The sequence below is a fragment of the Haemorhous mexicanus genome, chromosome 3, assembly GCF_027477595.1.
Source record: "Haemorhous mexicanus isolate bHaeMex1 chromosome 3, bHaeMex1.pri, whole genome shotgun sequence".
Lineage (NCBI taxonomy): Eukaryota > Metazoa > Chordata > Aves > Passeriformes > Fringillidae > Haemorhous > Haemorhous mexicanus.
Genome location: NC_082343.1, coordinates 55,146,185 through 55,160,146, shown reverse-complemented (window position 1 = coordinate 55,160,146; position 13,962 = coordinate 55,146,185). Strand labels below are relative to the sequence as shown.

Sequence of the window (13,962 nt, the reverse complement as noted above, 5' to 3'; positions counted from 1 at the left end):
ACCAGATTTTCTTGTTTCCAGAAATTGTGATTGGGGCCAGACTCTTAAAAAAGCTCTGTTCTCATGTAAACACCTAAATGATGGTCAGATTTACAAAGTACTCAGTATACAACAGCTCTTGTGGGGACTCATCAAATCTGAAAGACTTTCAGAGAGATGCCAGTGTGTCACATGCACTAGAAAATCAGATTACTTGTTTTGCAAGCTAAAAGTGGGACCTTTTGCAAATTCTGGAACAAATGAACCTATGAAAATGCTGGGCATACTTTCAGAGGATAGGTTGTAAAATATAAGAATTTTTTTCTTTACTTCTGTGAACTTCTAAAGGAACAGAAGGCCAGAGCTTTTCTACCTGAGGATTTTGTCCTACAGCACTGGTATTTTTGTTTGTACAGCTCGAGCAGTGTCATGGAGCTGCCTCACAGAAAAGCAGCAGTGCTGCAGCACCAGTGTATGATCTACATCAGCTGCAAAGCACCTTCCTCCTGGAGGATGAACAAAACACATTGGAGAAACACTATATGAAATGAAAGTTGGAAATAATGTATGTTTGCTGTCTTCTGCAGGATGAATCCTTGCACAATAAAACTCTGTAAGGGTTTTGCAGATCCTGAGTTTCCTTTTCAGACTATGCAGAGAGCTGTGTTTTGATTAATCAAACTCCAGGAAGCTGTCAGTCAGGAACATGGGACACGGGACAAGACAAGGTGTCTTTTGTCACTTTTTTGGACTCATTGATTGTGCTGATGCAGGTGGTCAACTCAGACAAATCCTTTCATAAACTTCAGATTTAACCAGCTCCATTTTTGTTCCTGCTATTGCTAATAAAATTCTGTTCAAGAAAATACCCATTCTAATTGTTAGAAAGCTTCCTTTAATTTCCACTCTAACTGTATTTCAAGCCACTGTTTATTCCTTTCTACCTGTGCCAGCATTGTCCTTTAGCCATGCTCTCTCCTGGCTGTTTACCAACTTGAAACATTCATCTAATGCACTCAGGCTCTCTCGGGCTCTGTTTTGCTGCACTGAACCAGGACAGCTGTCTCACAATGCTGTTTGCAGCTCACTCTGCAGTTTTGAATTCATCTTTCTTGAAGATGGATAAGCAGATCTGCACATCTGCAGACTTCTAGATCTTACTGACTCCATAATTTCAACAGCACCAAGTGCAAGAGGCCTTATAACAGAGGGTAGAAAACAGGAGAGGGGAGAAGGGACAGGTGTAACATCTCACCTAAAGCAACCACATTCAGGTATTTTGCATTAGTTTCATGATCAAAAAGGTTTAAAAAACCCCCTGACTATCATTCTACATTTTTAACTGCTCAATCTTTGTGTAAGAAGTAAGCTGCTAAAAAAAAAATGCCTAAGACATATTCAGTTGATCTGTGGGAATCTTAGAAGATGGAAAGCGTGTAGGCTTCTACGTTCTCTTATACTTTCTGTAAAGATATACACAAATAGTTGAATAGGTAGCTCCTAAAAAAAAATGTACACCATCTTAATTCTAGAGCCACATTAGGATATTAGGATCTGTTTCCTATATAAGAAAAAACCTGAAACAAACAAACCAGCTTTACAAGTCAGGAGCTTTCTTCAGGCACTCAGTTTTTGTGGGTGAAAGCCTGTGCCTCTCTCATCACTCCAGCAGCATGAGCCAGCCCTGCTGACTTAGTGGACAGGCTCTGGCCAAACACAGCTTTATCTAGAGTAGCTTTCCTTTTAAGAATACTTGGATTTTCAGCCTCATTTACATAGTTCAGGTGATGAATCGAAGATATACTATTCTTAGAAGAACTGGTTTTACCCAGCAAGTAGCTTAGCTGGAATGAGAGATTCTTAGGGAGTCAGGCAAAAAAGCCCACAACCTTTTATGTCTGCTGCTCATATCAATGATCTACAGAGCTCAGGAGTGCAGGAAGCCAGCTAGGGACACAAGAGGGATGAAAATCTGCCTAGTTTCTCACAGTGACTGGTTTGCAGGTTTAATCTTCTGAGACAAAGCAGGCTCTTGTCTGAGACCCTGGAAGATGAGGGTTACTTCCTTATATTCAAACAGGTTTTGTCCTACTTTGGGGAAATACAGAAAAGACCTCTGAGAAAAGGAACATAGGAAATTAGACTTTGAGGAACATTCCTTGGTAGACAAACTAAAGCATTAGAGAGCAACTATGCATGGTAGTAAGACCAGAGTTTGTGCCTCCAACCTTCTTTTCTTTGAAAAAGAGAAGATTAAATTTAAAGGCAGATTTAAGGAGAGCAGACAAAATATAGAGGAAAGAACCTGTAAACCCAACATACTAAGGCCTGGAACCTTTTCCAGCTCTCATATGAGACTTAACCTCTTAGGGAAAAAATATGCACATGTAGCCCAATAATTCATTTGGAAACAGGACTAAAAACTGTTTCCTTTACCCACGTTTACTTCAGACATGAGGAAACCTGAGAAGATTGATCTTCTGCAAATGTCCCAGGAACATTCCAGAAGCTTGTGCCCCATATCACCCACAGCACCTGTAACAGAGCTCTGGCTTTCTGCAATGCAATTATTTATCAAAGCAGCACCGAACACACCTGACTGATGGTATCCAAAACAGAACTTCTTACTGTTTTTTCCAGGCAGTATCTTGCTGATGGTTACTGAGCCTTTCACTTCTTCAAGCCCAAGCTAACTATGAAATCTGGAACCATCTGAAAGAATCATTAAAAGATTTATCTTGCTTTGACAAAAATCAGGGAGACTGAAGTTTACAAACTGAATTCAGATATAAATAAGGGGTTCTCTTGTGCACCTCTGTTCCAGAGACATCCTGGGAGGGTTGAAAGGAGAAAAGCATCTCTGACACAGTACCTGGAGGCTTTACCATGTGCAGCAGGCATGCTGCATCACCACGCTAGGTCCTGATATCCAGGGAGGCAAACAGTGACAATTTTGACACCTATTCTACTGATGTGGCTTTTGATCTTGTCCAACACTGCTATAGGGGGCAGGATGCAGAGATCCCCTTCCTTGGATCCCCTTTGCAATGCTCAGACCCCACCTGGAATGTGGAGCTCTGGGCACTGCTGGGATCCTGCAGCCCAGTGCAATGGCTCAGGAGCCCAGGCACAGTGGGAGATTTCAGTCTGCTGCCCAGACACCCAGGGTGTTCTTTGACATTGCTGCCTGTCCACTTGCTCCTCTGTATCCCTTGCAAGGCTCACAGATAAAATAACTACAGTTTAACTCCTTATTTTCTGCAAAAGATGCTAGTGACTTTCCTTAGCCAAAACAATAGAATCCAGAAGTCAACCCAGTGCAAGCACAGCATGAATAAATGATCTCAGAAAAAGATGTACCTGATTTTTCAATAGCAAGGCTTTGTCCATCAATTAGCTGCTTTATATTAAACTGTCACTTGTTTCTTATCATCCTGCCATAAAGGAGAAATTTTCTTTTAAACACCCTGCTTGTATGACTGTCATCATTACTGCAAAGAGTAACAGTTATACTATTAAATTGCTCAAGAGAATTTTTCACCACATATAAAAGGCACCTGTGAGCTGATAGGCAGCAGATGGGTACACAATTTATGGAACTGCCTGGGAGCAACGGGAACAATATTCAGGGATTGTCTTATTCACTTGCTTCTGCTTTACTCATTGTTCTATGCATTGCTGAGCCTATTGTTTGCCCTGTGGACACTGTATTTCCATAACTCATGCTGAAATACTTTCCTCCTTTAACTTGTTTTAACTCCTACTATATTCCACATTCTACAACCTTACAACTTCACAAGGCTGAGATGCATTTTTTGGCAAACTTTGATTCAGTGGGAGTTGGAAATGCAGCACAACACCGTGCTACCAAGCAGCAGGAATGAATCCTGTCTTTGAGTCTTACAAACGTGGCAGGTGCACGCATCTTCCTTCAAGATTTACACCTGAGTTCATGACTTTAGAAGCCTCACATTAGCCTCGCTGAAGATGAACCTCTTGGAGCCATTACTCCTGACTGTCAGCTAGTGTTCAATCCACCAGTCTCAGTTCTCGTGATGGAGGGTTGTGATCTGAAGCACCAGAACATTTTTTGGTCTTAGCAGAAGACAGTGAGCTGAGCATTCCTGCCTCGGCTCTGATTTTGATGCTCTGCGAGCATTAGCAAACCTCCACTCTGCAGCTGTGGATTCCTTGCTCTGCCAGTGGGTGTGAGTGTAATGCAAACCTGCTGCATCTGCCATAAAAAAATCACCCAGGATTAATCTGTCAGGTGAGATGCTGTGGGCCTTACTCTTCCACTGAGTTCAGCAGGCTGGCTCACCTTCTTGCTTAGTATATATAAATAAAGAATAACTGAACCCAATGACTGTGGGGTGGCTTGCACTGGGTTTACACAGTGTAATACTTTCTGATGTGTGGAATTGATCCTTAACACCTTTTGTGGGGAGAGTGTTCTCTGCAATAATCTATCTCCTTTTGTTTCAGGGGACTCAATATGTTAACTCATAGGAGAACTTCATGTTTAGATGCAAGAGGAAAGTATACTTCCAGGGGTTTGCATCATCTGGATGATCATATTGAGATTCAGTGAAGCCTAGAATACCAGTTTTGCTCATTTTTTTGTTTTTCTTCTCCTTCCTCCATATAGTCTTAATTTTCTGAGAGGGACTGAACTGTTAGCTATACTTTCTTTTGTACTGAGTCTACTCCTGCACAGTAATCATTTTTAATTTCTCCCCATAAGGTCAAAACAATATATAGAGAGTGCAGAATCTAATAAGATGTTGAAATAGATATTGAACCTCTCCTGCTCCACTGGAGTTCTATGTTCTGCAAAGTCAGCTAGAGGGGATTTCAACATGGTTAGAAATGTGTATTTCTAAAATAATAAACTGTACCTTAGGAAAACTTCCAAGTCCTGACAAAGTTCCAAAAGGCTGTATTTAGTGATGCACAAAATAATAAGTGGTCTGATCTAACCCCAAAGTTAAACTGAGCCATTTTAAAGGAGTTTTCCACGGCTTTTATAACTCTTTTCCCCTGACCCAATACACATCTGGTTCTAGTTGGCACCAAAAGAAAGATGTATCTAAATGTCATGACAAAGGTTAATCTTGTATTTCTGCCTTGTTGGGAGACAGGAAGTACTAGAAATCTCATAAGATTCTCCTTGCACATCTATCCACTTTTTAAATAGTCAAGTGATTTACGTAGCTCTGAGAAGAATTCAAATTTTTCTGTTAGCTGAACTGACCCTCTCAACCTCCAGAGGATCATTCATCACTAGGTAGAGTTTAGCAGAAGACATTGGAAAGGCTGTTCTGTCCTGCCTCCATGGCTTCAGCCAGCCATGAAGGTCTTGATCTTTTGCATCTTTGCTCTTTCTGCTAGGAAAATCCAATAAATGAAATACTAGTTAAGAACAGTTTTAGACAGGGGAAAGAAGTGGTGCATTATTCAAGAAGGCAGAGAAAGAAAATAAAATTGGTTCAAATACTGTGATTCCATACTAATCATATTTCCTGTATGAGTCAAACTCAGGTAGATCTGAGTAAAGGTAGCAAAAATTAGGATGGACACTGGGACTGCTAAATATTTACCAGTATTTACTACAATTAATCTATAGAAAACCCTATAAAGCGGGGTTTTATTTTCCATAAATGGCCTAGTTTCTGTTTGCAGTAGTGACACAGCCCCTTGAATGTGTGGGAAGTGCTGGACTGCAAGTGTTTAAGAGTCCCTGAAAACCAGTTGGAAGGAGTTGCTGAACTTACTTTCAAAATGATAGATGGTTTTCAAGTGACTTAGACACTTTTGAACATTCAACCCATGAGCCACTTCTACAATGATGCTGCAAGGTGATGCATATGCACTCAGTGTGTTCTTTCATAGGGGAAAACCTGACACCAAAGCTTGCCCATGGCTACAAGGAAAGGCTCCCAGTGAATTTAGAAACTGAACCTCCCTGCATGCACTGTGATGTTCAGACCATGCTTCTCTTTATTACCTTGCCACATGCACAGGAAAAGGCATGCCTACCAGTGAGGGAATACTGGTGTTTCACAAGTCTTATCTTCTCAGCAGGTTCTGCTGGCATCCTTGTGGCAGGACAGAATTCACAGCATGTATAGGTGCTAGTGGAAGAACATGTTAATATTTAAAGTAGGCAAAAAAAAATCTGTGAAGAATACATTAATTTACCTTTCTGATCTTCTTTTTTTCCTTCTGATGCCGATGCTTTCTCTGATAAAGTGCCATTATTTCCACTGGCTTTTACCACATTTTCTTCCTGTATGGTTTCTTCACCAATGGCTATGGTGTGTCCATTTGAAGTTTCAAAATTTACTGTTACATCACCATCTGAAATGAAAATTAAAGAGTCATTGCCCAGTTTAACTACTTACTTAGCACCCACTTACAACATACAGTGTCCCTCTGCTTTCAAGCTTCTGTGGAAGAAAAGCAGGAAGACTTACTGAAATTTGAAACATCAGGCTGTAGGTCTGCTCTGGAAAGTAACTCTGTAAAGAAACTCTACAGGCTTTCATGTTCTTTGGGTAGACACCTCTGCAGTAGTAGGCTTGGAAGTCCATGCTGGTTTCCTTCTTCATGTCTGTTCATGAGTGTCCTGCTCTCTTATCCCTGCAGCTTGGCTTACACAGCAAAGAAATGTGTGCATGGACCACAACAAAGCTGTAATATGTTCCAGCATGTTCCAAAAATGGACAGTGGGGGGGCAGAGCTGCAGAACTACTGTGGTGCACTCCCAGCATGTAAACGAGCCACGAATTCTGACAGAAGTTCTCAGAATGTATGTGCCCATTTACTTCATAAAAATATGCCACAAAGACATCATCCAGTCTTAAGAACCAAGGTGAAGTCTTCCTATATCATACATCATATCATACTTAAATTCTGCAAGTCAAATTCTTTCTCAGCTTTGATGATACTTTACTCACTTACCCAGACTAGCTCAGCTTCAGAGTTATTCTGAAAAAAGGTTATTTCCCTATTTGTCTCTATATTGCTGAAAAGTGCTACTCTTGCTGGCTTACAGCTTTCTCTGTTCCATGGCTTTTAAAGCTGCTGCTGATTTTGTTCTCTGGTAATTTCTTACTGCAGGATTCTCTTGCTGTTGATCCAAAAAGTAAACAAATCTACATGGAATCTCTTCTGATTCCTCCCATTGATTCTTCACTAACTGTGGCAATTCCACTTCTCTTCCTTGCTGTGTGTTATCAGACCCAGATGTTTGGCACTTCCCTGGTTTCAACACAATTATGCAGCCTCTGTCCTACCACCTTGGGTGCTCCCACTCAGGTGATTGTTTCATTACCTTCTGCATTCGAGCATCAGCTTGATTTGTAAAAAATGAGTTCTGCCTTCCTAACTTAGTCTAATTTACTACAGCTGACACTTGCACTTACCTGAACTGCAACATTCAGTTTCTTCAGCTTGTCTCTTCCAGGGCTTCTTAAATCCACTCTTTCCTCTCCGCCTCCCCATATGACACTGCCACCTCGTATTCACGTCTTGCTTCTGCAAACACCCCCTGCCTCCAAGTGGCACTTGCCACTTTCCACTTCTTTCTTCTTCACTCCATGTGAAACGCTGTCACTTCTTCACATTTCTTACCTCTCACTTTTCAAGTCTCTGTGTAGTTTCCTCTTTTAGCTTTCATCCCCATAGTCATTCCTTCCAACTACCTTCACACTCCTTAACTGTCTTTTCTACCTCTCTATTTTTAGCACCTTCAAACCAACCCCATATTCTTTCAAAACGTCCTTAAAAATTACGATTTTCATCAAACATGAAGCACAATGTGATGAAGATTGATATGGGAGGAAGAAGACAAAATTGTTCATATTTATATCCTCTTCTCATTTTGCTCAATCCTTGTAAGGAATCCAAGGTCTCATCCCTTTTAAGGATGGAAGAGAGGGTCAAGGAGACTGATGACCAAAGTATTCATAATTTTATCACAAATTATAGTATTTATGTTAGACTGTAACCAACCAGAGAAGTCAGCACATTTCATGAACTGTTCCCACTGTAAATACAATTTACAACCTTCAAAGGACAAGGTCACACAGGTCCCCAGTAAAGCATGGCAAAGCCCACAACAAATCTGCAGATGGACAAACTGAGGTATGGAGAGTTTACAAGTCTTGTTTTAAGACAATGACAGTAGCAGAGACAAGTGCAGAAGCCAGCTATGCTGAATGTCAGAGTCTGATAATTAGCCAAACTCTGTACAGACAAGGGATGTCACACATCAACAAACAGACCCTTTACTGCTAAGTATCTGTGGGTATGATACAACCCATACACACTGATACTTTACTGACTCTTCAGAACACACAGAAAAATACAATTTCTAGGAGAAAATTTTTTTTTTTTGGAAAATGTGGAGTTCTTAGACTCCTTGATAAAATGACAAATGGTTTAATTTAAGCTAGAGAAAATTATTTTACTCACTTGACTTTTATTTGATCTATATTTATAAAAGATGAAGAATATTAGAGAGAATAGTAACATAATTGGATGTAGCATAGAGGTACCTACCTTGGCTTACTCATGCTTTTCAAAACGAAAATTCTGGCTAATACCAGATACTAAACCTTAGAGCATTTTGAAACGAGTGATTTCTTGCCCACTGTTTTATGCTGGTGCCATTTGTGATTGTGGTCTGTGTGATAGTGGTTGGATCCATATGATCCCAGCACTGGTACTTTTTGATACCTGAAATGCATTATATTGATTTTTCTGGGTTCCAAAGCCCCTAATTTTTCAGCCAAAATTTCTTGTTTTATACTCTAGTGGCTTTAGACAGCAGACCTTGACTCAAAAATAGATTTATCACTAACTAGAAAAAATTCTGGCAAACAATAAGCAGGAGCCACATTGTTTACAGGGAGCATTAAAATATTTCAGAATATGTCCAGAGGTTTGCTATGGCAGAAGCAGTTACAGAGCACAAATCCCTTGAGTTAACTTCAGTTGTCAGCTGGCCCAAATTACCTCTCACACTTCTCAGCTGGTCTCCTCATACCTATTTATACTACACGGAAACAATGTAACAGTGGCTTTATCATACATGTTTAGTGCTTAGTGGCTAAATTCTAGTTAATGTGTTATCACCTTGCTCAGGCATTTCCTTCAGCACTCCCCTTCTTATCAGCTCCTCTCTGCTTTGTCTTGTCGAAATCTTCCTTTCCAACACTAAAGAAAAAGCACAGTTAAGAATTGATTTATTCTCATACTGCTGATGATTGTAAAAAAAATGTAGAGAACTATTTTTATTTTATAGGAAGAGAACTCTTGTTTCCTCAACTTCTGCAGAAGAAGTGGTCAGGGTTTTCTTGGACAGTCTCTGAAAATATTGCCCTGCAATTTCAGGCACAGGAAGTGGGGACTCATATGATCCAATATCTTCAGCTCAGCAAGTCTCCTTGAGGCTTCTTCTATGGTCAGTGGAAAAAAAGTACTTTCAGGGTGAAATTGAACTCATCTTAGCACAGGCATTTAACATGTAAAAGTACATTTTTCCCACTGACTAGACTGAGTAGCTCAGCTGGAGATACCTTCATCTGCTTTGTACAGGTTTTGAGTAGCAAGACACAAATCCTGCTCAGAGAAAGCAACTCACAGAGTAGCTCTTGTGACATGCAAACTGTTTAAAGGAAAAGAAAAAAACAACAAAAACAACCTTAAACAGAAGCCAGAAAGTTGTGTTCTAAAAGGAAATAACATCCTCATCGATCGGTGCTGGTTGACTTTCATGGAAAAAAAATACAGCATCCTGGTTTTAGGTCAAAAAAAAAAAAACAAAACAAAACTCATACACAAAAGCCCCAAGACTGTGGCACGAAGCATTCTAATTATGATGTTTATTTCCCATGGGAAAATTGCTGAATAGTTTTATAGGGAAAAGGATTTGCAGATGTTAGAATAGAATAGCTCCACATTGCATCCCATTCCCAAAGTGATGCAGTGATGTGGGAGATTAGTGTAATGTTCCATGGGACCATGGTGCCTGACGTTCACAAGACATGAGCATCACTTGTAAAGCCCTGACTGCCCTGTTAGGAAAAGGCAGTCTCACAGTCTCCCATCCTGATTCTGTTTACATACAGACATCAAAATCCATGTGACGCTTGGACCTCATGCTGAGGACATGTGGTGTCCAGCACAGCTGGACTTCATCTTATTAATGCTATGGGAGAGGGCTATTTGTCTCATTAACCAATTCAAACACTCTCTAGGGTCAGTCTAATTGCTGTATGCAGAGTGATAATACCTTGTGCAGTGTTTAATCTCACTTGTGCCAGCCCAGCTGGAGTGACTCAGCCGTACAGTGGAGTGACAGGCTCCTGGGAAGGCAGGGAGAAGGGCAGTTGGACTCTTGGGAGAAGGCTGCCCTTCATGCCCAGCAAAACACCTTTCCCAGCAGCAGGTGGGAAAGCAGACACAAGCAGACTGGCTGACCTCAGGTGCCTGAAGGTATCACTGCTTACAGCTTCCCACTCCACTTCCCCCTCTGAAGGGGATGGTTGAACAGAATGATAGAATTTGGGTTTCAACTGGGAGGGAACTTAAACCATCTCATTCCAACCCCTCTGCCACGGGCAGGGACACCTTCCACTAAGCCAGGTTGCTGAAAGACCCATCCAACTGGTCTTGAATGCCTACAGCAATGGGGCATCCACAACAACTCTGAGCCACCTGTTCAGTGCCTTACCACCCTCAAAGTAAAGAATTTTTTCCTAACATCTAATCTAAACCCACCCCCTTCCAGTTTAAAGCCATTTCCCCTTGTTCTATCATTACACACTCTTGCACAAAGTCCCTCAGATTCTGTGCTCCCCAAAGTTGCAGCACCAGGTTTATTTCTCACACTGCAAGGTGCAGGGATTCAGCAGCTCCTCAACATAGGATGCATTTCCCCATCAAAACAGCACCAACTCCTGACAAAAGAGCCGGAGGGAGTAAGCATTTTAAGCAGCCCAGCTCCAGCAACTCATGCCTGTGAGATCAAGAGCTCACAAATGCAAGCATTACTGGCTCAAGAATGTAAGCTGGCATTAAGTCTGTGTCTATATACTCAGGTACTTTGAGGGATCAGAGGTCAGACCCCTGCAGCATTCCAGTCACATGTGACAGCATAAAGGAGCCCATGAGTGTGGCTGCAGACTCTCAGTACCAGCCAGCCTCCTCAGGGACAGTGTGGTGGCCTGAGCTCTGATCAAGTTAGGCTGCCTGGGGTCCTACACCTAAATCACTCACAAGCTCTTCCAGTTTCTCCCCTGTATTTTCTAAAGCATGTGCCTTGTCACACACATTGGCACAGGAACGCACCCTAGGCTTCAAAGAGGTTTTCATGTAGGGGAGCAGTCCCACAGACTGTTTTAAGAGAGATGGGGGGTCATGGAGACAGAGGACTAGGTGGGCAGGCATGGATGGAGTGTCTTGGTCTTTCTAGAGAGCAGGTGCATTCACAAGCAGGGTGAAATCTCCTTTGACACAGCCCTGAAGGATGAGCACCACACACAAGCACTTTATACTTGTTTTGTTGCCAGCACTCTAAATATTATATTATCATTTCAGCATTACAAATATTATTTAATTTGCACTCTTTTTTATCTCTCTGGTCTCTTTATCCATCTCTTTTATTGGGGACAGTGAAATGAGGTGATCTCTTACATCACTGTGGGACAATTCAATGCCACCTGAAAACAAGAATGCTTTTTCCATCTCTAGTTTTCAGGATGATATTTTTCTTTCAGTTCTACAATGCTGAATTAACAGCTGTATTGAATTAATTATCATGGGAAATGCCAATTGTCATTAAAAGGCATGAACCTCTTACACTTCAACTAAAAAACCTCAAAGCGTTTCATAAATTACACAGGTTACATAACAACCCTGAGACATAACTATCTCCATTCCCCATATTAGAAAATTTGTGAACAGATAAGAAGCTTAAGTCCCAGTCCTCCATCTTCTAAAATGCTAGCCATGATTGGTGGTTTTATTTAAACTGATTAAGCTCAATTAATTCAGCTTGAAAAGCTAATTTATTTTAAACTTTATTGGCCCCATGGAAAGAACATTAAAAAAAAAAAAAAATCAAGCTAGTGTTCACTACTAGCACCATAATTTCAATTCGTACAAAGAAAAAGGCAGAATCTTAATTTCAATCAAAGTGGCAAAAATATGTCCCCTTGTATAAGAGGAATGATTAGACTGTCAACTTAGGAACTTATACTGGGCATTATTTAGTTAGCCTGGACTCATCACAATAATTTATAGTTCATTGCAGATTATGCAATATATTTGGTTTATTTTAGATTATGCAATATATTTAATTTAAAATTTAAAATACAAAAGTATTTTGTACCATCCTGTCACCCAGCACCATCCTTCAAGCATTTCCTGACTTCTGAATGCTTGACTTGGTAACTCTATCATTTAGGAAAGCTTACTGAAACATAACAGTAGTCTAAAGTAGTTAGCTCAGCAGACTGGTTTGAGATTCTTAAAACTCTGTGCAGTTATGCTGAGTGACCAGCTGATGCTCTCAGCACAAATCTTTTCTGCAATATGTGTATATAAGAATGGATGTTTATCTATCTATGTGAATATATATATATCTATATCTCTCTATATATCTCTCAACATGTCTGTCACATATATGATATGTAGATAAATATGTGTATATATATAAAGGTGTCAAAAGAAATATAAAATTTCAACATGAAGACCAACATACTGTTTCTAACTTTAAGCAATAAAAAAATGTAAAGAACAATTTCTCTGCCTGTGTACATGTATGTATTGAAATTTTTTACAAAGAGATCAGTCCTGACTGTGAGGGTAACTGGTTAGGAGTCCTTGCCTGCTGAAGAAGGCTGAGGTGAGGCAGGCAGGCAGTCTCCAGACTCATGATCCAGAAGAATCAGAAAATCCCATGTAAAAATCCTTCCCCTGCTGCAGTCAGCAGCCGAACTTGCCCTGACTTCAGATGTAACCATCAGAAAGGATGTAAATTTATTGTATTGTATGCAGCCCTCATTTACTCCAGTAAATCTTACTGCCCTTCACAAATATTTGCTGTTTTGCCCAATACAAGTAATAGTAACACTAATAATGGGAACGATTTACCTCAAAAAGTAGCTTCTTTCTCTCTCTCTCTCTCTCTCTCTCGCCCGTTCCTCATCCCCACAAAAAAGACTGCTTAGTGTTGGCCAGCAGCTGCAAACCTCAGGCAGTCTTAAAACCCATTCCTTGACTCAGAGTGCTGTGAGATTCTGGATATTCTCCAGTACTTAGTTTTGCTCTTCTAAGAGAAGCTTGAGAGCATTCTGATTATTAATTTTTCTCTGACCTAGTAAGAACTAAAATTGCCTTCTGATCCCTCTCTGTATATACTTTTGCAGTGAAGCTTTGAAGTGGCATCTACTTTGTGCCAAGACACAAATTGCTGTCTTTTCCTTCGCAGCAAAACATTGCAGAGGAGAGAAACCCTTGAGATGATGGCATTTTATGTTTGTTTTTCCTTGATTCTGAAAGCCCTCTAGGCAAAAAGCATACAGCCAGTGCCCAAAGAAAAGACTTTTGGAGATAGAGCACGTTGCTAAAGAGAAAAATTCCAACCATCATTCCCACACTGGCACCAATATTAACATCTAACATCTAAACATCCCTCCTTTTTTGATGCTTGTGGTATTTGCAGTTTACAAACATCTTCCAATTGCTCCTAAGACAAAAAGTGCTCCGTGGAACACGTCCTGGCAAGGCCATGGCAAGAACCTGTTTCAAAAAGCCTACTGAAAACCCAGAGAAAGTAGTGAGAGCTCCTTCCAACAGCCCACATTGTGTCTTAGAAGAAACCCTTTCTTCAGCTGCATGTGGATTTACCATGATGAAACCCTGCTAAGGGAACTAACAACAAATGAGGATCATCGTGCTCTCTCCCATGGT

At 40.6% G+C, this 13,962-nt stretch overlaps 1 protein-coding gene across 5 annotated transcripts in view; it reads right to left on the bottom strand.

Moving 5' to 3' along the window:
* The window catches only part of PHACTR2 (phosphatase and actin regulator 2), a 133,573-nt gene that overhangs the window by 33,332 nt on the left and 86,279 nt on the right, over nt 1–13,962 (bottom strand). For all 5 annotated transcript variants that reach the window (XR_009485824.1, XM_059841880.1, XM_059841882.1 and 2 more), the window contains exons 3-4: nt 9,121–9,201; nt 6,181–6,339 (exon numbers count right to left, since the gene is read on the bottom strand). Coding sequence is in view for 4 of the 5 variants with exons in the window: in XM_059841880.1 (XP_059697863.1) it covers nt 6,181–6,339; nt 9,121–9,201 (240 nt within the window). In the remaining variant the exon portion in view is untranslated. The remainder of the gene's footprint in view (nt 1–6,180; nt 6,340–9,120; nt 9,202–13,962) is intronic.